The sequence below is a fragment of the Agelaius phoeniceus genome, chromosome 1, assembly GCF_051311805.1.
Source record: "Agelaius phoeniceus isolate bAgePho1 chromosome 1, bAgePho1.hap1, whole genome shotgun sequence".
NCBI classification, from domain to species: Eukaryota; Metazoa; Chordata; class Aves; order Passeriformes; family Icteridae; genus Agelaius; species Agelaius phoeniceus.
In genome coordinates, this window is record NC_135265.1 from 140288681 (window position 1) to 140314648 (window position 25968).

Here is a 25968-nt window from a genome sequence, read left to right on the forward strand (position 1 = left end):
ACAATCATTGATTAACTTAAAATCCATATTTCTCAAATACTTAGCTTGTGGCAATAATACTAACAATTGTCTGAAGACAAATCCAGAATTGTATTAGTTTGTAAAATTTTCAAGACAGTGTTAAAAGTCAGTGATTCTGTTTGTTCCACAGTGACTTAAAAATATGCAGAACACTGTAATAAGGCCTTATAATGAATCATTTTATATAACTCTAGTTCTAGTCTGAATAAATCAGTCATGTAGGAGAAATTAATGTATTTTAAAGTACATTGTATTTATCTTTTCAAATCTGAGTTAATTTTATTAAAAAAAAAAAGTGCTCTAATGCTTAAAAACCATAATTTGCCTGTAAGGGATTATCTGCTATTTAGAAAATATTTTTAAAGGCCAAATAATATTTAGGTAATAATTTTAAATAAACGGACCTTTCAGCAAATACCTGATGTTATAATTAGTTGAAATGCGTTAATAATTTAAACACAGACAAGAATGTGATACAAGTTTAGTACAAAATATATTTAATCATAAAACAAAAGAATAAAAAATTAGGATTCTTTAGAATTATATTCCCTGCAGTATATTTATTGGAAATGTGTTAAAAAAATTTACATAGTTTTCCATTATTCACCAAAAGAATCATATAAAGAAATAGTTTCATTTGAGTACACTAAACCCAAGCTTTGGCTCTTTTTCTGTCCTAATTTTACCTCATTCATATCAGTAATTGCAAAACTTCAAACAGAACATACGATTTTACTAAGATTTACAGATTTTTCTAATGAATTCCCCTTTAGATTTATCCTCCAGGTGATAGATTATCTGGCCTTCTATTTTTAATTGGTTTTGTAATCATTCTATCCTTTCTATTTTGTTCTATTTTGTTTAATATCTTCATTAATGGTCTGGACAAGGGGTTTAAGTGCACCCTCAGTCAGTTTGCAGATGACACCAAGCTGGACAGGAGTGTCCCTCTGCTGGAGGGTAAACCCAGAGCTGAAGCTCCCGGGTCTGTAGTTCCCTGGATCTTCCTTTCTCTCAGGAATGATGTTTTCCTCCTTCCTGTAACCATGTGACTGCCATGGCTTTTCCAATGATGGAGAGTGACCTGGCAACAACATCAGCTAGGTTCCTTATGATCCTGGGATGCATGTCATCAGGCTTGTGACTTTTCAATTTCATCAAGTGGTCTTGAACCTGCTCTGTGCTTACAGTGCGAGTGACCTCTCTCCCCCAAATCCCATGTAGAGGATCAAGTACTTGAGAGAAATGGGAAACCTGACAGCCAATAAAGACTGGGGCAAAGAACTCTCTGAAGTAACTCAGCCTTCTCCATATTTGTTGTCACCAGTTCTCTCCTCTCGATTATCAGGGGAAACACTCTCTTCAGCTTTTTGTTTTCCTGACTATGTCAGAAGGATTGGACATTGTTCCAATGTCAAGAACTGGATGAGACTGCCCAAGGAGGTATTGGAGTCAGCATCCCTGGAGTTGTTCACATGTGTAGATGTGATGTTTAAGGACATGGTTTAGTGGTGGACTCGGCAGTGTTGGTTTAACCATTGTACTTGGTGATCTTACAGGTCTTTTCCAACCTAACTATCTGATTCTAGGATTATTATTCATGAAAAGACCAGCATTTGGCCAGGTATTTATGGTGCAATTTCTTTAGGATAATGCAGTCTCTTAATGGATTGCAGATGAGTTAATTGCTACCACTAATAAATTTGAGATGTGTGGAAGTACTGTAATCTCTACTTTTTAAGCAGTACTAATCATTAAAAAAATATTGCTGACAATGCTAGAATTTAGTTTCAGCTATTCTTAAATTCCTAAGCTATATGGAATAGTCTCTCTTGTGGAACGAACCTTTATTGAGTGCCAATTTATAAATTATTATTAAAGTTTAACTAAAGTATTGTTACTAAATTACAGTAATGCATTAAGGCAAAGTGCGATATTTTAAATTTTGAGTAACAAGGTAGAGCAGTCTGCCCAGAGTGTATTTCATTGAAGATGTTAGCATTTCATAAAAGTATTTCTGATGATGTACCTTAGATTGGGGAGAAATGATGGAATTATTAAAAACTATTAAAATTGCCACAAACATAAAGAATCCTGAGTATTTTTTTAAAATTAAAAAAGTTAATTAGAATTGTGGAGTCTTAACATACAATAACTGTAACTAACTAGGTAAATAATTTTAAAGAATGATTACTATGAAGATCCTGGAAAAGCAAAAAAATACTCCATTAATTTATGGGGGTTTAATATTAAGTAACATTATACAATAAGCCACAAGTATATTTTTTTGTTTACTCATAGAATCATTATTCTGTGATCAGAAGTATCAATGGTGAAGTTATTAGGGTTAAAATGCATTAAAAAATTACACAGAAGATGGACGATAATTAAGTACTATAAAAACCATGTAAATTTTTTCTCCTGTGAGCCATGCAGACTTTGTCTGAGATATGATGCATAGCAAATAAATCAGCTGTTGTATCATTTAATTTTTTGGTTTTTAAATTTTAAAATGATTATCTTTCCCCTGGAAAATTGCTAAAGAACATTGGTTTAAATATGTCTCATTTATGTGTTAATAATGTGAAAACATTTATCTTCCAATTTATCAGGGTTAATCAAGAAACTTATCCAAGTGTTTAATCTGATAGTTTTACTGGGCATTGCTTGAGAGGAAGGTTGAGAAGCAAAAACGGAAGTTAAGTGGCATTTCAATAGAATTAGGTTCCTAAAATGTAATTGCAGTCCTGATTAATCCTATTCTGCTGATGTAAATCAGAGAAGGAGCTAAACTCCAAAGCCTTTTCAGTACTTGCCATTAAGTTTCTCTGGTGGCTGTGATTCTGAGCCTGTACATCCATGCAGCCAGCAATGTGACAGTCTGCTCCAGCCTGGGAGCCTGGCACCCAAGTGAATTAAAACCTGATTGCTATAATATTTTTAGTCTGTTGGAAAAGATGACTGATATGAAGCCATTCTTAATGCTTTCCCATGAAACTAAAATGCAAGGTGGAGCAGTGTTGAGTGTTATTACCAAGGGATAGAGGGGAAGAAGGAAAACAAATGGTGACTCCATACATCAGTCACAGCACTTTTTCAGGACGTTTGGAAGTTTGCTTTCAGCAGCTTGGTCTGACAATTACTGCAGTGACTTTTAATGCAATATCCATATAGGCACTGGTTCCTGTAACAAGCCTTTTGAAAATCCTGCATACAAATCGTGAAATTAAATCTTTTAGTACGCTTGCTGTGTTGGGTGTGCATGTGTCTAATCTCATATTACAGGTTGTCTTCAACAAATGGAGAGTGTCACAATCTTCTGAATGTCCTCAAACCCAATCTTCAGCATACTCTCTCAGGGGGAGAATATATGTCACTAGGATGTGGGAGGAGTAGTTCTGGAGTTGTAGAGGAAGAACTGGAAAACACCCTGCTGAGTGTTGTAACTGTTAGGCTGTTTAATAAAAAGGGAGACATCATAATCACATACTTCCATTTCTACTGCACTCAGTGTTCACTCTTCAGCTCTTAAAAGGGAACATGTACTTCCAGGAGAGGAATCTAGGTACAGGGTAGAGGAAGCTGCATAAATCCCCAGAAGGACAGAAAGAATAATTCTCCACTGCAGACTTTCATTATTTTTTTAAATAGCTTCCTTCATATAATAATGGTTTTCTGGATCTTATTGTTCTGTGGCCCATTCCTAAATGTTTTACAGGGACTTAAAAAAGGACTTAAAAGATAGATCAAGAAGTGATTTTTCTGTTCTCTTGATTTATTCTTGGCTTTTTTTCATAAATGTATTTTCAAATTTTTTTTTTCTTCCTGTACTATTTAATTGGAAAGTATTTATTGTAAAACTATGGATAAAAAAAAAAAGTATTTATAATTAATTTCAGAAAATGGGAATGCTGAACATTCTGTCTGACACAACAGAGAGATTAACATTCTCAATGCCCTTAATAGTCAAAATACATACTGTCAGTCACCAGTGACAATTACAAAACTCTGTTAGCCATTACATCAGTGTTGTTTCTCAGAAACATCCTGTTAATCTACTAATTTGGCAAAGACTGAACTCATTGAAGACACTTTCCCTTAGTGCAGGAATGAGCAGTTAATATGTTATTTTGGCCAGGCATTTACTTGTTCAGTTCTGGCAAGAGTCTTTCTAGTAGCTCCATCTGTGAACACAGATGTGGGAAACAGACGTGGGTTTTTTTCCCACAGCAGACTATTTAATAGAGAAGGAAGCTAAAAAAGACCAGAGGGAAGAACTAAAATTAACTGTAAAATGCATTTAAAATAGTCCATTTTAAGTTTCAGCTAGCTTTAAAGAATGGTTAGAACTTCAAAAAATGAACAGTTTTCACTGCTATACAGTATTGTGCTTGTGATCCACTTTACAAGAATAAAAAATATCTGGAAACTGTTCAGAATTTCACTTCAGATAATAAACTATAACAAAATCTGAGACAAAATTTTGGGGAAAAAATGCAGTATAGCATAAAACTGCAGCTTTCACAACATTTCTTTATTGCTATCACACTGTTCATTCAGCAAATAGAATCAACATTTAGGGTTGCACTGATTTGCAAGTTTTTGCAAACAATATTAAAATTTAAAAAAAAAGAAAAGAAAGAAAATCAGGTTTATTTCTTTCTATTAATCAACACCCTGTAACAGTAGAAGGTTTTAAAGTTGTGACATTTGTTAGTTTTCTTAATGAAAGAATAGACAACAGCTGATTCTGATTCTTTTTAGGCTGTTCTTCCTTTGTTGTAGAAGAGGTGATGAGAGGAGGTGAAAAAGTGCAGGGAACACAGGAGCCTTCATAATAATGTTGCTACTTAAAAATGACAGCTTTCATTTAAATATGGAAGACTTGTATTTCAAAGTGGGTAGTTGCATATTAGAAAAATCAAGGAATCACTCTAATGTCTCAATATGGGCTTCTAATGCTATTGATATGCCTTCATGTACCTGAATAGTGGACACTGCTGTTGATATGCCTTCATGTACATGGGTAGTGGATTGTCAGATGAGGTTAAGGATTAGGGAGATTGTATTTCTTTCTGAAGCAGCAACTGAAAGTGAGATAAAATATTTCAATACAACATAAGTAGTAGTTGCATGTGCTTATAGACTTCTATCAAATTTCCAGTCATTGGAAATGTGAGAGCTGTCTTGGTGGGCCAGCTAGTAAATAACTAATTTAGTGTGATCTGAATGCAATGAATTTAAAAGTAAATATTAAAAAAAATGCTTGGCAGTTATTTAGATTTCTTACAAAAAGAAAAAAAAAATCTCCTTACTTAATGCTGAATGGCTTTACAGAAATTTTCTTTTATCTATAGGTTAACCGGGAGCTTTGTACCTGACTTAATTGTGAGCATGAGCAATCAGATGTGGTTGCACCTTCAAACGGATGAAAGTGTGGGCTCAATTGGTTTCAAGGTTAACTACAAAGGTAATGACATCATTGGAAGCAAATGGAATGGTGTACCAAAAACTAGGCCAATATTATGGAATGTTTTTCTTTCATATTAGTGAGTGGATGCATTCTATTTCCAGTTCTGTCAGTTTTAAAAAGAAGAAAAATATCAGCTGAATTGTAAAAAGAAAAAACAAAAAACCAAAAAAACCCAAAAACTCTTAAAGGTGTTGTGTTACATGAAACACAAGCATTTGTTTGATGTGTTGTAACAGCAATTGAGTTTTGACATATAACTTTACTCTTATTTTCTCTTATTTAATATTGGCAGCTATTAAAATGAAATAATTCTGTGGTTATTTAAAGATGAATGAGTAAAACAAAATGAATACTTCCTATATTCTTTTGAAAATGAATGTCTATCATAACATAAAAAAACCACTGTGAGTGAACGACTTGAATTACTACTAAGTTTTGAGCCAGGACCAAGAAAAACCTAACAATGTTATTCTTTATGCTCCTAAAGTACATAATGCACTATATAAACCATCAGTTGCTATTTGATACCTCTGGAAGGGCATACAGTTTTTATAGAGCATGAACAGCAAAATCAAAAAAAAAGCTAAAGTACAACATATATATACAAGCATTTCTATTAAAGAATTAGTTGGGTGGTTTTTTATATTACCTTTGACACAGATGTATGTCTTTCTTACAAGAACTTTTTTTGCTGTCTAGCACCAAAACCAGATAATAGAAAGTATGATTATTCATCAGAAAATGAGAGAGGGGAGACAAAAGGTAAACCAGTGATTGTACATATTAGAAATGGAGCTGATGTTGTTGAGAATCAGCAGATGGAGTGAATGAGCATTTTGTGACTAAACCTGCACAGTGTGACTTGCTGGAGTTTTTTGGTTTTTTTTTGTCCATAACTTTCCTGTAGTGTAAAGTAAAGCTCCACAGTGGTGTGGTACAAGTGCACTTGTGCTCTCTAGATATTCATATCTAGTGGTCTAAGATAAGAAGATCTTTGTACTTTGCTGCATGGTGATAATTAAGACCTAGGATTTCCAAATTCAGGCTATTGAAAGGGGCAAGAGAAGGATTAGTATAAACAAGTTTAATAATTTCCTAATACAGCAAAACTAGAACCCTATTTGAGTGGAAAAGGGTGGGGTTTAGATCTGAACTCTAACTTGCAGAGCTCAAGTTGTCGATTCTTTTATTTACATGATTCTTTCCTGATAAAATTAGTTTTACTTGCAGCAGTTTTAGTTTGCAGAAGGCAGAGGATTATTGTCTATTCTTATATCCTATGTCTTCTTTTATTCATGAGTTACATTTATTCTTAGAAGCTATAGTTCTGCAAGAATAAAATTAATTGAATATGAATAAGTAGAAGGGTACAGAAGGGGTGAACATTCACAACAGCATCTCCATATAATCAACTTTGTGATTGTATGCCTAGATATTGAATCTATTTCTCTCTTGCCCTACAATGGTAATTTTTGTTAGTTCACTAAATAGCACTTGAAAGAAGCAAACAATGAATATGTGCTCTGTGGTGGTGGTTGTGTGGGGGGATTGCCTTTTTTTTCCTCCTTTTATTTCTGTTTGGGTTTATTTTGTGGGATTCCCCACCACCACCTCACCGTCTATCCAGAGTCTGGGATAATTTTTTTATCTAAGTTGCCTTCATTTTGATGCCTGAGAGGATGTGTTTATTAGACATATCAGAAATTAGGCAATGGTCATAAAATGGAAAGGGTATCAAGGGCAAATCATGTCTTAGGGGATTGCTATTTCTGTTGGTTTTAAAACTGTGTTAAGTCCTTTCTAGTAATGAGGGTAGGCACTGAAAACAGATGCATAAATGGGTAGTATTTTGGATTAGCAACAGTTCTGCAATTTAAGTTTTGAAATTTATGAATTGGAAGTTGAGAGAAAGTCCAGTGAGGTAAAACTGAGTATTTGCATTAGAACAGTGCACTCAGGGCTGTGATATAACACTGAATTATTTACTAGAATAAAAAAGTTGCAAAGAATTTTCCCTTTTCAGAGAAGTTTTAGAAATACTTATGAGAATGATGATTTCTAGAAGTCAGGGTCAAAGGAAATTTCAGTTTAAGTTATTTCATTAACTCTTTAGAATGTATGCTTAACTTGCTTGTTCATCTCTTTACTAGATCAAATGTATTACTTTAACTTGACCTCTTCCACCTCACAAATTCTACTATCCACTTAGACAGCTAGCTATGGTTGATACTGTATTTATTTTACATGTATTTAATATGTGTTTAAGTCTTGTAAATTTCTGCTCCCGTGACAGGTACAATTACGTTAGCATTTTACCGTAGATCCAGCAGTTTGATTTTTGAACTGAATCTTCTCCTGATCATTCCCACTGCCCTTGTTTTAGTTTTCATCATGGAGCAATCTTGAAAGGCACAAATTACATTTGTTTGAGGTAATTCATAAGATGCAATTGAATGGCATCAGGAACAGCCTTGCTGTGGTGCTTCAGCTGCTAATGGGCATTTCTCAGGAACGTGTAAAGCTTTTTTCAAAGTAAAACCACTAAAACACAATGAAATGCATATAGATAATATGGGTATTTGTTGTTTCACTTTACTGATCTACTTATGCTGGAGTTAATTACTTGATATTGTACTTATAACAGTACTTACTAACACTAAAATAATTTACTACTAAAAGGTTTTGATGATCTGCTTCTGTGCTTCTCAGACTCAACTAACTAGATGTAGTGGAGATATCCATGCCTCATCCCATAGAAATTCATGAAGACATTCTTAAATCTTAGTGACATTTGCATCTGATTCTGGGCATTTTGAAGATCATTCCAATTCCTACATAGAATATGAGGAGCAAAAGGTTATGGGATGTCATCACCCAGTGCCCTTTCCCCACTGTTCCCCAAAATGGTATATTTGCTTACAGTGCAAGATAGAAGGACACCTCCTTTCTGACTGGAATAGAACTGAATATGCCACGTCATTTTTAGTTTTAGAAAAATTAATTTTTAAATACATCTGTATTTATCAGTTTTTAGCTGAGTAATTCTTTTAAGTTTATGTTATTACAAGAACTAACAGATGATCCTCTTTTATGTATCTGCCATTTGATAAAATCTAGGTAGATTTTGTGAAATTTTGTTTACTTACACATTGAGGTGTTGCACATGGAGCTATTTCATGGTTTTTAATAGCTGGATAACATTATAAATATTAAAAATTAAATATTTATGAGACTATTTTAAAGTAAATAAATATTAATTGTTGTTTTGAAATCTCTTTTCCCGTATCACATAAAATAACACTACTTAAAAAGGTAGAATAATTAATATAGGGATTAGACAGGACAGAAATACAAGCACTGTCTCATTATAGACAATATTTTATCTCTTAGCCACTGTAGTATAAATAGTTTTGGGTCTGTTTCATGCTTCAAATGTATGTGTAGCTTTATTAAGTAAAAACATGGAATATTTAGAAATTTAACTGAATTATTTTCACATCATAATTTTAGGGATTATTTGAAAATCTTTCTTTAAAAATGAGATCAGACTTTGGTGATTGTGTAGTTAACAAGTAAAACAAATAAATAATGGATTTTCAGACTTCCCATATCATTACTATGAAAAGAAACCACAAATTAATAGTTTTAAATGTTAGAGTGTTTCATGAATGCTTAGGATCATTCAATATTTCAGAAAATGGTACCATATTGTCACAGTAGCACTTTTATTCTCAAAGGCATGGTGAAGAGAAAAGAAATATGTAGCTAAACAGTAGTAGTAGAGAAACAATTTCCAACATACTCAAACACTGGAACTGAATGGTCTTCATCTATAATTGAGTATAAAACACCTGCACAAAATATGAGACAAATACATGGCAGAGCCTTCAAAGAAACCCATTTTTCTGAGATAAGATTTTGCAGATTTTGATTTCACAAAATCTTTTATAATCTAGCAATAGAATATTATATTTCATGGAAAATACAAAGTGTAATAGCTTTCATACACACTTGTCTCCTTTTGCAACTTGGGACATGTGTGAAAGATTAAATATAAGATATTCCTTATACCGTCTTTCAACATAAGCTGTATAACAAAAATTTTTTGGATTAACAAATAATGTAAATATTCATGGTGTAAAATAGTAGGAAAAGATGCTGTAGGGAATGAAATCAGTAATGTAAACATAGTAAAAATTAGCTTTATCAGCATCATGTGGGAAAGCTGAATTTCTGTTTAGGTCAGATTTGAGTCTTCTGGAACAGACAAAACTAACCATTTTCCACAATGATGACTGAACTTTAGGATATGGGGTTTACACTCTGACATCCTGTATTTCAGAAGATTTCTTTTTGCTTAAAGCATGACGTTCATCTTGCTTCAAGCTCTATGGCTTGTTCCTGAGTTCTTGGGATCCTAGTGGAGCCTGGGGCAGCTGTCTGGAGTTTGTGATCCACATTTTATCCTATTTTCCTAGCACTAAGCACTGAGTTTCAGATACATCTGAGGGTTTTTGTCACAGATGGCACTGAGATATTTTTCCATAACTAACTGCCCAACAGTGATTGCTTTTCTATTGGTGACAGAATACTGAATTATCTGAATCCATTGTTAGTCCCCCATGTCTAGAAACATGAATTTCAAATGTGTGAAATAAGAACCATTTACCATAACACAGACTTCAGGAAGGTCTCACTTTGACAAACTGTGAAATTAGCCTATCTATGAAACATGTGCCTTCACGTTCATTCTACCAAGAGAAAAATATAGCTTTCATTTTACTGTTCCTATTATTGGCTAATTAAAAAAAAAAAACAACCAACAAACAAAAAAAACAACTAAACCTCAGTGAGACTGTGGACAGTTTCATTGTGTAGTTTTGGGTTTCACAAGACAGTTGATGTGTTTCTTCAGTTAAATACTATTTAATCCCCCTTTTGTGAGGATGGAGGAAGTAAAGCTTTTCTTCTTTCTACATATCAAAATCAAGAATTAAATCTATGACACATTTCTACTTTCTGAACTGTTCAATTTTATAAATTTCATGGTATATTCTCTTGTGGTATTTTCACTGTTCTGATGATTTCTGTTGCCTTTCTATCCACTCTTCTCTGTGTTTCTCATCATGTGCTTGTTCTTTTTGTGTGTTTTGTGGTGCATTAACTCAACAGGATCATATAAATTTTTATTTCATTGGATTCTAGCCTCAGTTCTATGCCTTGTGCATCCTAACTTTGTTTTGCAGAATGACATGCAGAGATTTACACTAATGTTGAAAATCCATGCAAATTATTTTAATCCATGTAAGTTTCATGATTAGTTCAAATTCTTAAATACAAATACTGCTTTGTATTTTTCAAAAATTTAAACACTTATTTTTGGGCAACACTACTTACCAACAGTTTACTAATACAGGAAAAAATTCTCTATACTGATTCCACATCTGCTGAAAGTTGTTGCAAGTTTTATAATTCATAATAATAGATCATTTCTATTTCAGGTATTTCTTGAACATATTGAGCAAAAGTGTATCCATTTCAGAAACTTGTGGCAGTTTCCCTTGTTAACTTAATGCCAAGATAGTAGTTGATTGTGTATTTTACTTTTGTGTTCTTCCTGCTTTGATGGCCACAATTCACCACTGACTTTTTCTGACCCCACTCAGTCAGCATTATCCAAATATGTTAACAGTATTTTTATCTAATTTTCAAACCATGCATTCAACATAAAATTTCCTGTTTGTAATCCCTAGATTAAAAGAGTATGAGAACAGTTTTAGAGAGGCAGAAGAAAGATTCATGTAACTGGATACAACATAAGAAAAAAAATAGCAAGAAATTATATAGTGATACTTCTACAAAATATTTTCTTACTCCCTAACAGTTTATGGCATAGACACTTCCTAAATCCAGTGTATTTAGAGTAAGTAAAACTTGATGGACTTTTTCATCCATGATTTCATCTGTTTTTCCTCTCAAGCTCACATATAATTTTAGCATTCTAAATATTTTATGACAAGGACATTTCAGTGAAGAAGTTTTTCCTTCTGTTCACTGTAGTTTTACTAGCTTTATCTGATGCTTTTTCAATTTTTCCTAGAAAATACAATGTATTTAATCTTTCATTTAACTGCTTACTTGGTTTTGCAGGACCTTTATTTCTTCACAGGTAATTGTCCTCATTACTGTTTTGTGTAAGCTATCATCAGCAAGCTTTGTCATTTCACTGCTTGTCTTGTTTTCCATCTTCTAATATATTGTCAGACAATAACTTTAACTATCCTGACATCTGCTGGACAAGCAACACAGCAGAGCAGAGACAATCCAGGAGGATCCTGGAAAGCATTGGTGGCAGCTTTCTGACACAGGTACTGGAGGACCCCACAAGGAATGGTGTACTCCTCAACCTCGTTCTACTGAACTGGGAAGGCCTTTTTGGTGATATGAAGGTTGGGAGCAGCCTTGGCTGTAGTGGAAATGAGATTGTGAAGTTCAATATTGGGTGAGGAGGAAGCAGGGCAGCAAGTAAAATTGCAGCCATTGATTTCAGGAGAGATGACTTGAGTCTGTTTGGAGATGTTCCTTGAAGAATCTCCACAAAAGCACCACAGGGAAATGGGGTCTAAGAGAGTTGGTTGATGTCCAAGCATCACATCCAACTCTGCACAAGAATGATGCATCCTAAAAAGTAAAAAATCAGACAGAGGAGACAAGAGATGTGTGTGAATAAATAAAGAATTCCTGTCACTACTCAAACATAAACAGGAAATACACAGGAGATGAAAGCAGGGATGGAAGTGGCCTCTTGGAATGAATATGGAGAGATTGTCAGAATAATTAGAAATGAGAGACCAGGAAGGCCAAGGCCCATCTGGAATTAAATCTGACCAATGATGTCCAGGACAACAAGAGCTTCCTAAAATGCATGAATAAAAAAAGAAAAACAAAAGAAGAATGTGGGCCCATTAGTGAATTGAGGGGAGCCCTGGTAACAGGGGACACAGAGAAGGCAGAGTTATAAAATGCCTTCTTTGCATCAATCTTCACTAATATGATCAGCCCTCAGGGTTCTCTGACACAGACCAGGGTAAAGGAGTCTTGGAAAGAAGACTTTTCCTTGGTGAAGGAGGATTGGGTTAGATAACACCTAAGCAAACTTGACATCCACAAGCCCATGAGCTCTGGCAGGATGTGTCCATGAGAGAGCTTCTGGACACCGTAGCAAGGTCACTCACAGTCATCTTTGCAAGGTCATGGCAATCAGGAGAGGTGCCTGGAGACTGGAAAAAAGCAAATCTCACCCTGGTCTTCAAAAAGGGCAAGAAGAAGGACACGAGGAACTATTGGCCAGTCAGCCTCACATCAATGGAGCGCTTCATTCTGAAGGCCATCTGTATCCATATGGATGACAAGAAGTGTTAGATTAGAAGTATTCAGTGTGGATTCACTAAAGATAAATCAAGCTTGACCAAACATTGCCTTCTACAGTGAAACAACTACCTGGATCAATGAGGGGAGAGCAGTGGATATTGTCTACCTTGGCTTCAGGAAGGCTTTTGATGCTGTCTCTCACAAAATCCTGATAGACAAAATCAGGAACTGTTGACTGGATGAGTGAGCAGTGAGGTGGATTGAGAACTGGTTGAATGGCAGACCCCAGAGGGTCATAATCAGTGACAACCTAGTTGAAGGTTTTTCACTAAGGGTGTCCTCCAAGGTTAAATGATACTGGGCCCAGTATCATTTAACTTATTCATCAATGACTTGGATGAAGGGGCAGATGCCTCCTTGGCAAGTTGACTGATGACACAAAGCTGGGAGGAGTGGCCAACACCCCAGAGGGCTGTCCAGGCCTTCAGAAGGGCCTTAAGAGGTTGGAGAGATGGGCAGAGAAGAGTTTGAAATTCAACAAAGGCAAGAGCAGGGTTCTGCACATGGGGGAAAATAACCCCATGGACCAGTACAGGCTGTGGGCTGACCTGCTGGGAAGCAGCTCTGTGGAGAAGGACCTGGGGGTCCTGCTGGAAAACAAACTGGCCATGAGCCCAGCAGTGTGCCTGTGTGACCAGGAAGGTGTTCTGGAGTGCATTAGGAAGAGCATTGCCACCAGGTCAGCAGAGGTGATCCTGCCCCTTTACTCAGCCCTAGTGAGGCACATCTGGAGTACTTTGTCCAGTTCTGGAATCTTCAGCAAAAAAAAAGCATGAAGTTGCTGGAGCGAGTCCAGTGGAGGGCAAAATAGATAATTAAGGGCCTGGAGCATCTCTCTCATGAGGAAAGACTGAGGGAGCTGGGCTTGCTCAATCTTGAGAAAAGATCTTGGAGAGAGGATCTCATCAATGTCTATAAGTAATTGAAGGGAGGGCATCAGAGGATGGATCCAGGCTCTACTTGATGGTGCCAAGTAATAGGACAAGAGGCAATGAGCAAGAACTGGTATGAAGGAAGTTCCACCTGAACACGAGGAAGAACTTTAGTGTGCAGTGACCATGCACTGCAATCTCCCTCATTGGAATTATTCAAGAGCTGGAAATATTCAATATCTGGACATTCTCCTGGGCATTGTGCTCTGGGATGACCCTGCTTGAGCAGGGAGGTTGGACCAGATGACTCACTGTGCTCCCTTCCAGCTTTACCTATTCTGTGATTCTGTGAAACAGTTTAGATACAGAAGAAGTCCATTAATGACTTCTCTCCTCTGGTGGAACTGACCATTTACTTTTACCATCAACTAACTATATTTTAAGCTAACATGCAGAAAAAGAGCCTGTCATTTTATGAAAGAGTTTCTAATCTCTGTAAGAACCTTCCATTTGGGCTTCCTCAAATGCCCTTTTAGAACTACAAATAGTACACCTAAACAGAATTTCTCTCATCTCTATGCCAGCTAATCTTTCTGGAAAGCATTAGTGGATTTATAATGCAGGACTTATAATGCAGGACTTTGCTTTAAAAATAACATGGTGGTTTGTTGATGTAATTTTTATCCATGTGTCAGCTGAATTTAAGCTTAATTATAATTTCTACAGTCTTGTTACATCTCAGGTTTACATCTGTACTTTTCAGGTGTCTTTTGGAACTCTTTCTGAAAATAGAAATTGTATTTGCATCCCTGTCCTACATTACTAAAATCACCTTAAGAAATTGGACATTTCTTAAGATTTTCAACCTGCACTTTGAATCATGACCCAAGTTCTCATAGAATCATAGGTACAGAAAAATTACTTAGGTTTTATACTATTGCTTTATGGCAGCTAGGCAAGTTGGAAGCTTTTAATATTCTTTCAGATGGAGTACATATGTTATTTGGATACTAGTTGATAGTTTTTGGGGGTTATGAGAGGGCTGTTTACAAATGATCATGTGTTGTTCCCTAGAAAATAAGTTCTTCCAAAACTTTGATGCATACCTTGAAGTTTCGTGATGTGTTTTTGGTTGTTTTGTTTTGTTTGGGGTTTTTTGTTTGGGTTTTGTGGTTTTGTTTGTTTTTAATTGTTGTTATTTTTGCGTGTTTTGTTGTTGTTATTGGGATATTAGCTTTTAATTACTAATTTCTTCCAACCAGTTTTTTGACATTGCAGTCTGCAATAGTTCATCTTCATTATTAAAAAAGTTCATGTTTGTTTAACAGCTGAAACAAGAAATTTCCTATCTTTATCAGGATATATGTTTTGCATTTGGGTTTGAAGAAAAAGACTACTGCTGCTCTACTAGCGATTGTCTACCCTTAATCAAGAGATTGTGTGCAATTTTTTGTATACATGTGCATTTAAACACACACAAATGTATTTTAAATCCAACAAATAGTCAAATGTTACTATGTAATTGGTACTTTTTAAATATTCAAAATTATATACTTCATAAAATTTATAGCAACAAATATAAATCAATGTTGCATCAGATGTGATCTTTCATAAAACCTTATGTGGTATTTCTGAGATTTTAAAAGGCTATGCAGGTTACATTATAAAGAAGGTCTTAAAAATATAAAGTAGGAGAGGGTTAAGAAATTACAACATTTTATGCAGCCACTGAAATTTAGCTTTTCACTAAATTTTTACCAGTACTTCTTGTAACTCTGTAATCATTCAAAGCAAATATATTGGTCTCACGTCATTTAAAACTAACAATAAGATGTGTCTCTAAAAGTCATTGCATCAGAATGTATTTTCATGTAGGGTTTTTTGGATGTCTTTTAAAACAATTTCTGGAAGGTGTATTTTTATGGTGTTGAGAAACTTTCATTTTTCTGTTAACTTTCCCAGATTGGTGAAAATTGGTCTTCAGTCTTAAAGCAAGTTCTTAGAAAATGAAATTGTATGCTTTTTCTCCATTTCATCTTTCTATGTCCCAAAATATTTATTTACTGGTGCTTTTTGCATATAATCTTCTTTTTGAATGTTGAGTTTTAAATCTGATTTGGCTATTGGGCTAGATCATCTCTGGTTGGACTAGGTCATCTTCAGAGGTCTCTTCCTACCCTAACTATTCTGATTCTCCATGGTAGTGCTGTTTAATATTATATTCTCCAAGTTGATTTAAAAATGAGATTATTTGGCTTCAACAAGTCAATTTAATATTCATAATTGCACTTAATTATTTTGTTTGGTTAAAAGGAAGGTGGCATACGACTTATGATCCTTTTCTACAACTCCCCTCTTGTCAGTGGAGAACTGGTCAGACAAGTTTTTATTTGAAGGTGACTCCCACAACTTTTTAATTTTGTTCAATAAAATTGTAGGTCATTCTTTCTGCTTTACAATATTTAATTAAAAGCATTTAGCAATTCAACCTTTCGTGATAGTGTTATCCATAAAGAATTGGAAGGATTTTCACTGCTCTGACCTTAGTCTGTTGGGCAATATGAATACATTACATGTAGAAAGGTCATCTTTTGCTATGTCCCTAAGTATTAGCTACTGCTTAAACCAGGACACTGGGCTAAGTGGCTGTTACTCTTTGTTGTCTGCAGTATTTCAGTGTGTATTTAACTGCCATCAGTTTTGTTGTATTCTGCATTAAGCATATATGTTATAAGAGAGTAACTTTGATTGGGAGTAAAAAATGTATTCAAAACAGCTTAAGTTAGAATTTTGTTACAAGCATTTATGAACCTTATCTCTATAACTGAAAGAGAAAACAACACAAATAATAAAGCAATTAATGCATTTTAAAGATTCTCCTGGCCAAAGGGTAGAATTTAAAAGCCCAACATGATAGATTAGCAGTTAGGAAATCTTGACCTGAAGAGCTCTAAAAAGTGGCAGGAATATAGAGTTCTTTGTCCATACTTAATACCTTTCTTATCTCTGAGTGAATCTACCTCCTTATTTTCAGTGCATAGTTTTTTGTGTTCTCTACCAACTGGTCGTGATTCCTGACTTCAAACCTCTTTTCTCCACACATTTTACAACACTGAGAATTTGCCATGCCTGATTAATCCATGCCTTTTACTACACTTGCATTGAGTTGATGGAGGCTCCCCTCCTGGCTGTACTGCATCAATTTCCTTGCAGTGGTGAAGGTCTGTGTGTAGCAGTCTCTGGAGATGTCAGCTTTCAAAACACTAAAGATGCATTTCCTGCTACATCAGCCTGTGAAAGGGTGACAGAAGTAAGATTTCCATCTGTTTATCTACTGAAATAACATCATGGCATAGTAGTTGCTTAATTTATTCATCTGTTTGCATTGCATGAAACAGTGGGCTGAAAATGCGTCTTGCTTGGGTAAAGTAGTTTTGTTTTGTATATTTCAGTATGTCAGGTAGATGCAAGCAAGTCATATTTAGAATCCAGTCAGGACTTAAAGTGTATGTATGTATAGATTTTTTTTTTCAATTATTTTCCAGATGAAACATTCAAAAGAATAAGCATAACTGATTGAGATGTTACACTTTACTAACTTGGTCTTCTGGGTTTTCCATATTGCCAAGCATATGCCCTGAGAATATTATTTTTCCCTTCTTTTTCCTCCAAGTCAATAATTAATTTCTGTGAGTGCTATTATGCTAGAAAACAACTACATCAGCAGGCCTTTTCATCATATATTTTGATAGTCTGAGAAATTTCTATTAATTACTTATATCGTATTAGTGTAGAGTGTATCTTGCATTTATTGCTGGCATTTATTTCAGTTTGCTGTTGGTTGGCATTTTCTGTAACATATTTCCAGAGAAAATGCCTAAAAGCTATAATGCTTTAATGCTATAATGATTTGCCTGTTTATATTTGACTATTGCCGTTAACCCCATCAGACACCTAAATCCCACATGCTCACACTCCTTGCAGCAGGATGAGGGACACAGTCCAAAAGGAAAAAAGTGAGAAAACTCATGGACTGAGACAGAGTTTAATAAGTAAATCAAAAGCTGCACATGCAAGCAAAACGAAGCAAGGCGCTCATTTTCCTTTTCCCACTGTCAGGCAGATGTTTAACAATGTTATTCATAAATGTGTCCTTGGGAATGCAAGCTCTGTATCTCTGAAGGTCCCTGTCTCCCTCCTTCTCCCAGCTCTTATTGATGAGTGTGACATCAAATGCTATGGGCTATCCCTTGGGTCAGCTGGGATCAGCTGTCCTGCCTGTGACCCCTCCGGCTTGTGCTGCCACAGCCTCCTCACTATTAGGGTCATGAGAAGCACCCAAGGCCTAGATTCTGTGCAAGCAGTAGGTTAAACATCAGTGATTCATCAATGCTATTTTCATTGCAAATCCAAAACACAGAATCACAGAATCACAGAATTTCTAGGTTGGAAGAGACCTTTAAGATCATCGAGTCCGACCCATGTTCTAACACCTCAACTAGATCATGGCACTAAGTGCCACATCCAGTCTTTTTTTAAACACATCGAGGGATGGTGATTCCACCACCTCCCTGGGTAGATGATTCCAGTATTTGACCACTCTTTCTGTGAAAAACTTCCTCCTTAATTCTAGCCTGTATCTCCCTTGGCACAGCTTGAGACTGTGTCCTCTTGTTCAGTCTGTTCTCGCCCGGAGAAAGAGACCGACCCCCAGCTCACCACAGTCACCCTTCAGGAAGTTGAAGAGAGTGATAAGGTCACCTCTGAGTCTCCTTTTCTCCAGGCTGAACAACCCCAGCTCCCTCAGTTGTTCTTCATAGGGCTTGTGCTCCAAGCCCCACCAGCCTTGTTGCTCTCCTTTGGACATGCTCAAGTATCTCAAAGTCCCTCCTAAACTGAGGGGCCCAGTACTGGACACAGCACTCAAGGTGTGGCCTCACCAGTGCTGAGTACAGGGGAAGAATGAACCTCCCTGCTCGTGCTGGCCACACTATTCCTGATACTAGCCAGGATGCCATTGGCCTTCTTGGCCACCTGGGCACACTGCTGGCTCACGTTCAGCCAACTGTCAACCAGCACGCCCAGGTCCCTTTCCTCCTGAGCACTGTCCAGCCACACCGTCCCCAGCCTGTAACGTTGCAGGGGGTTATTGTGGCCGAAGTGCAGGACTCGGCACTTGGACTTATTGAACTTCATCCCATTAGATTCTGCCCATCCATCCAACCGTTCCAAGTCCCTCTGCAAAGCCCTCCGTCCCTCTAACAGATCGACACATGCTTAGTGTCTGCAAATTTGCTAATGAAAGACTGTAAACCCTCATCCATGTCATCAATAAAAATATTAAACTGAACTGGCCCCAGCACAGACCCCTGAGGGACACCCCTGGTGACTGGCCCCAGCTGGATGCGGCACCATTCACCAGCACTCTCTGGGCCCGGCCATCCAGCCAGTTCCTAACCCAGCAAAGAGTGCTCCTGTCCAAGCCATGGGCTGCCAGCTTGTCTAGGAGTGTGCTGTGGGAGACAATGTCAAAGGCCTTGCTGAAATCCAAATAAACAACATCTACAGCCTTCCCTACATCCACTAGGCGGGTTACCTGGCCATAAAAGGTGACCAGGTTGGTTAAACATGACCTACCCCTCCTAAACCCATGCTGACTGGGTCTGATACCCTGGCCATCCTGTAAATTCTGTGTGATGGCACTTAATAGAAACTGTTCCATTATCTTGCCAGGTACTGAGGTCAGGCTGACTGGTCTATAATTACCAGGATCCTCCTTTGCACCCTTTTTGTGAATGGGTATCACATTGGCCAGCTTCCAGTCATCCAGAACCTCACCAGTGAGCCAGGACTGTTGGTAAATGATGGAGAGTGGCTTTGCAAGCTCATTTGCCAGCTCTCTCATTACCCTGGGGTGGATCCCATCTGGTGGTGGTCCCATATATTTATGAACATCCAAGCATTTCAGTAGTTCTTTGACTGCCTCCTCTTGGATAATGGGGGGACCATTCTGCTCCCTGACACCTTCAACCATTCCAGGTGGGCAGGTGTCTTGAGGGCAAGTCATCTTCCCACTAAAAACTGAGGCAAAGTAGGCATTAAGCACTAATGCCTTCTCCTCATCTGCAGATGCTAAATTCCCTCCCTTGTCCAATAAAGAACAAAGGCTGGTCTTCCCCTTCCTTCTAGCATTAAGGTATTTGTAAAAACATTTTTTGTTATCCTTTACAGAAGTTACCATTCTAAGTTCAAAATGAGCTTTAGGCTCCCTAATTTTTTTTCTGCATGCTCCAGTAGCCTTCTTGAATACTGGGTTCACCCACCAGCTGTGACAGAAAGTTGTCCTCCATACATTCTAAGAATTTCCTGGACTGCCTCTTTACTGCTGTATTAAGTTCCCAGCAGATGTCTGGTAGGTTGAAGTCACCCACAAGAGCAAGGGCTGATGATCTTGAAACATTACCTAGCTGCTTATATAATAAGTCATCTACCTCTTCTTCCTGGTTGGGTGGATGATAACAGACTCCCAGTAGGGTGTCAGCCTTGTTGGCCTTCCCCTTAATTCTTACCCATAGGCATTCAACTCCATCTTCCTTAGTTTCAATTTCTAAGGCATCGAAAGTCTGCTTAATATAAAGGGCCACCCCTCCTCCTCTTCTTCCTTTCCTGTCTCTTCTGAGGAGCTTGTATCCATCCAGTGCAGCACTCCAGCTATGTGAGTCATCCTACCATGTTTCTGTGATGGCAACTACACCATAGCTCTGCAGTTGCACCGTGGCCTCCAGCTCTTCTTGTCTGTTGCCCAAGCTGTGTGCATTGGTATACATGCACCTCAGCTGGGCTACTGACTTTGCCCCTGACTTAGCCTTGCAACCCTTGGGCCTGCTTCCAGATAGCTCAGCTGCTTCCCCTTCCCTCTTCAAACCTAATTTAAAGCCCTCTCAATGAGGTCTTCCAGTTCATGAGCTAAAAACCTTTTGCCCTTAACAGAGAGATGTACCCCATCTGGTTCTAGCAGAGCAGATGCTGTAAAAGTGTCCCCATGATCAAAGAATCCAAAATTTTGCCGATGACACCAACCCTTAAGCCACTTGTTGATGATGCGGATTCTCCTGTTTCTTTCTTCATTTTCCTCTGCCTTCAAAGGGACTGAGCAGAACACTACCTGTGCTCCTGCCCTATCAACTACCTGACCCAGTACCCTGAAGTCCTTTCTAATTGCCTTGACACTCCTCTTTTCAATCTCATCACTGCCAGCCTGGAGTATCAGCAGTGGGTAATAATCAGAGGGCTGAATCAGCCCAGGAAGTCTCTCAGTGATATTTTGTACGCGGGCCCCAGGGAGGCAACAGACCTCCCTGTAGGATGGGTCTGGTCGACATATGGAGCCCTCAGTTCCCTTCAGAAGGGAATCACCTACTATGATTACCCTTCTTTTCTTCTTGATGTTAGAGGTAGTGCTCCATCTTACAGATGAATCATAATTGGGGGGTTCAATTTTCTCCTAAATCATCTAGTTGGGTCTCTAGATCCAGGACCTCATACCTGTTCAGAAGTGGTACCTGGCTGGATGATGGGAATGGGGAGGAGTTTTTGTTATTACCTCCCCAAATGGGGACCCATTTCCACAACTCTTCATCTACTGGGTGCCCTTCTATTGCCTGAGAGTGGGAGGCATATAAGTCCTCAGTCTCTCGGTCAGAGGCTTCCCTTAAAGATGGAAGGGCTGAGCTCCACCAGTCTGTTTCCCTTTCACTTTCCCTGATACTCCTTAACCTATCAACTTCTCCCTAAGCTCAGTCCCCAGTGAAAGGAGGTCGTTCACTTGTTCACACTGCAGGCAGGTCCCCTCCACAACACTCCCTGAAGCCACTGATAAGCTCAAACACTCTGGGCACGGATGGATCTGTACAGACACATCCTTTTTGGAGGGCTCGACTTGGTCACTTACACTTGTACCAGCCACAGTTTTTGACCGTGTAGAAACCATTATGAACAGACACCTCAAACACAACCAGGCAGCAGAAAGACCTCAAAGAACACAGAGGACTCCTTACTAGCAAGAGAGCTGGCAACCCTGCCTGCTTGCCCTGCCTGCGCAAACTGCCGCGCAAACTGCCTTGTATACGCCCCAGAGACTCACCACACCCCTGTTTGCCCGCTCCTGTTCCCCACGCTCCCCAGAAGCCTCTTCTAATCAGCCACTCAGCAGCAACACAGGAAGCTCCACCCTTAGCTCCTCACTGACTCACAACAGCACCATGAGCCTCTGGGAAGAAAACTGCCCCTTACCCCAGGAAAAACTATTACACCAGCTTACTACATGATGATGCTTATTTCCAAAGATGGTGCACAAATAGTGCACTAATCATTAAATTAGTTTGGATTAAATTCATTTCTTATTTTTCTTAACTGATGAGCCTGTACTTTCACAGTAATTTGTGTTATTGACAAACTTTTACTAAGTTTTTGTCATATTTTTTTGGTGCTGAAGCAACAGTTTGCTAAAACCTAGTTTCTTTGCCACAGGGGACATTACCAGAATTTCTGCTTGATCTTTTTTTTTTTTTTTTTTGCTTTTATAGTTTGTTTTTTTTTAATTTTAGTTTTTTTAATTGAGAATTATATGAAAGACTGTACAAAGAAAGTTTTAACTGAAAAGAAGCCTTATTTATGCTGATAATTGATGTTGGTTATCTAAAATATGTGCTGAACATCCCATTTCATCATTATATTTAATGTAAGAAATGGAAATGAAATAAAAATCCAAAATAATGTCTTTTTTTCTTTCCCCTTTCTTTTAGCCCTGTGTGGTGTATTTCTATGTGTAAAGTATTTCATGACATATGAAAAATGCTGGAATAATACATTGTTGATCCCCATGGTGCAAATCTGTTATTAAAGTGAGATGTATAGTGTGAATTTACATTCCTTAAAAATAAGGCAAAAATCCAACCTCTAATCTCGAGAGGATTTTTTTTCTTTGTTGTCACATCAAAAAATAGACAATCATCTTTATCCTTGAATTCTAAATCTAGCCTTTTAATTTTTTTTTCTTTAATAAAAGGAAGATGGTGGCATCTCTCTTTGCTTTTAGCTTTAGCTTTTTGTTGTTTTTTAGTAGGGTGTGCAAAATGCCGAAAGATTCAATTTTATCAGAAAACAAAATACTGCACTGACTGGCCAGTGCTCCAAGGTGGTGCTAAGGTGTCTAAACACTGAGTCTTTACCTTCTCTATCAACAACTCAACTTCCTTTTTTTTGTTGTTGTCATTGTTATTACAATAATAATGTTGCCATTATTACATTTCTGTGTTTTAGTATCTGTCCATATCTTTTATCATTTGCAATTAATGGATTCTCCAGATATTGAAGAAAAGTCCTTCCATTTACACAAAAAGGTCTATTTGCCAGGGCCACTCTGTTCTCTCCTTTAATCTCCCCTTCCCTCCCACTCCTCCTCACTCTCACTTTCCATCTCATTCTTCTCCCCTTTTCTTTTCCTTTTTTCCTCTCCCCTTCCTCTAAGCTGAAATATTTTGCCTATTGAAAGTCATGTAGAAAGTGATCTGAGAAGCGAAGCTGAAGTACCACAAGATAAGAGTAGCTGATCTGAAATTCCTTGTCACTTGATGAATATTCATGAAGTCTGATTGAACACCTGAGATAGTGAGTGGCAGAGAAGCCCTAAGAAGATCCAAGGTGATATGCCTAGGCAAATGTTACAGTTTTCCAGACAACATTATGTGGAGTTTAGTGCTTCTGATGCAGTCTTTGGTCCCATTCACTCTAAAAATACAGTGAATATTCAGAATTAATTTTATTTTCTAGAATCTATGAGTTGAAGTGAAAGAAAAAGTAATGGGAGGGTTAAAAACCTTTCTCCTATGCTCTCCATGATAGCTTCCTTCTATTACTCTATTTTTAACTTTAGGAATCACAAACGTCAGGTTCGATAGATCTGTCAACATTTATATAGTATGTAATTCTGGAGATAATCTGAGAAACAAATATTTTTTGCTTTTTTAAGCAGGAAAAAATGAGGATTTTGAAATATAAACTTGCACTTTTTTATGTCATTCCTCTAAAAATTATTTTCAACTTTTTCTTGTTCTAAAAGACTTATCATAATACTGACAATAAAGACATTTTATATCAATCCAGCATCCCTTGGAGACAGTTTTCTGTGGTTTAGTTTTGTTATGTTGAGAACTAGCAGAAAAATACCTGTTCCTTTATGGTTTGTAACAATCAGAGTTCTATATTTGTTCTTTACCATGGGAAAAAAGAAAAAATTAGACTCCCTCAAGTGGGAACAGATTTCAGTAGAAAAAAAATGAAAACACACAGAGAGATTTTGCAGTTGAATAATCTAACATGTATGTGCAATTTCAATTATTTTACCTAGGTGAAAGTACAACTGCATTGTGAAAGTAAATCTGAACCAAGTTGTAATTTTTTTGGCGAAAACTTTAATAATGCTGATTGACAGGCAATGAGGATAGCAAATGAAAGACCACAGCTGACTTGTCAGCTAAACTGAGTTTTGGGATGCTGTTTTGAACTACTTATAATTGGGACTTAGGAGAGCGGCACTTGAAAATACAATGTCTGGGAAATTTGAAATAGCTTCAAGAAACTTTGGTGATACAGAAAAGCATTTAAGGTCTTTGTTTCAATTTCTGCAGATATTAGGTGTTTTTTTTCTTTTTAAATGGAACTGGAGTTGGTAGTAGATTTAGGTTGTTTTTTTAATGATTAATTAATAGAGAAATACATATAAAGCCATGGAGTATAGCATTTTAAACTCATTGGGAAAATATAGAGATATGAGGATGTGCCTCTAAACTGACAAACCTTGATTACTGCTTTTGTTAGTCACTTAAGACTATTAAATTGAACTGTTTGGATTATTACAGAGACCCATTTGTGAAGAAAATGAACTTTACTAAATGGGTGTCATGACCAATATTTTAATTAAATGGTAGTTAAATAGATATTATGACAACTTCCTCTGAGTATTAATGTAAATTATTGAACAAATACAGAAGTTAACCTGATGAAATCAATTAGATGACATGAAATAAATGAGTTCACAAGTCAGCCTTAGAAGGTGCTTTTAGTAGGCATTTAATAATAATGGAAATTAGAAGGTCTGTTAATGATGTTATTTAAAACTCAGCTGAATTCTTGGAAGTAGGGAAACAAACTTATTCTAAGAAAGAAGGAATTTAAAGAAGGAATTTAAAAAATTTTTACTTGGTGAAATTTTGAGCACCTTGTCCCTAAAATCATGGGGCTTGCAATTCTTCCTCTTTGAGGAGGCATTTCAAGGAGGTGATCTGAAGATCAGCTCATCTAAGATGATGAGAGCTGTGTCATCCAGACAAAGGAAGGGATAAAGAGCAACTTGCACTTCAGTGGAGTGATACATTCAGTCTAAGCATAAGCAAAAGGGCACACAATATAAAAAGAACTAAGAATTTCTTTGTCTAATTCACGTTTTAAGTCTAGCATTAAGATTATCTAATTAACACAGAGGAACTTTATTAACAATACAGATAAGATGGCACAAAACTTTGCTAGTATCTGCTCCTTTTCCCTGGATTTAAGTTTACCTTCACAAAGTTTTTTTGTGCCCTAACATTAACATTTGCCTTCCACTTGCAGAAGGCACTGGGGAGGAATGTACTACAATTTATCAGCATCCTGACTTCAGTGCTTGGAGGAGTAGAATGATCCTAGTGGGACTCTCTTCTCTTTTGGGTCTCCTTAGGCAGCTATCCTTACATACTACTTGAAACAGCCAGCTTGTTTGTGGTTGGTTTCTTGTTGTTTTCTTTTTTATTTCTTTTTTGATTCCCAATTTCTCTTTTGAATTTGCAGGATCCACTTGCCCACCTTGCACCCCTATTCCACAACCACCAAGGGCTATGAAATATTATGCAGTGTCTACCCCCATTAGTCAGAGCTTCCTGCACATTACTGGCACAACAGTTCAGACAGGATAAGTAATAGGTCACACCATTACCAAACAACTTCTGTTTTGGCTCAAACAAGTTTAAAAGCAGCTCTGCTCAAGGCAAACCCAGCCAAACACTGAACCCTGCCATGGTAGGTGATTGCAACACTTGTGACCATTTAATGTTAATGGGATAGCAAACACACTCT

The 25968-nt window shown here is 37.1% G+C and overlaps 1 protein-coding gene across 3 annotated transcripts in view; it reads left to right on the forward strand.

Moving 5' to 3' along the window:
• Positions 1 to 25968, forward strand: part of CSMD3 (CUB and Sushi multiple domains 3) — a 594913-nt gene that overhangs the window by 285879 nt on the left and 283066 nt on the right. For all 3 annotated transcript variants that reach the window (XM_077188509.1, XM_077188511.1, XM_077188512.1), the window contains one exon: positions 5379 to 5491. In XM_077188509.1, coding sequence (XP_077044624.1) covers positions 5379 to 5491 — 113 coding nt within the window. The remainder of the gene's footprint in view (positions 1 to 5378; positions 5492 to 25968) is intronic.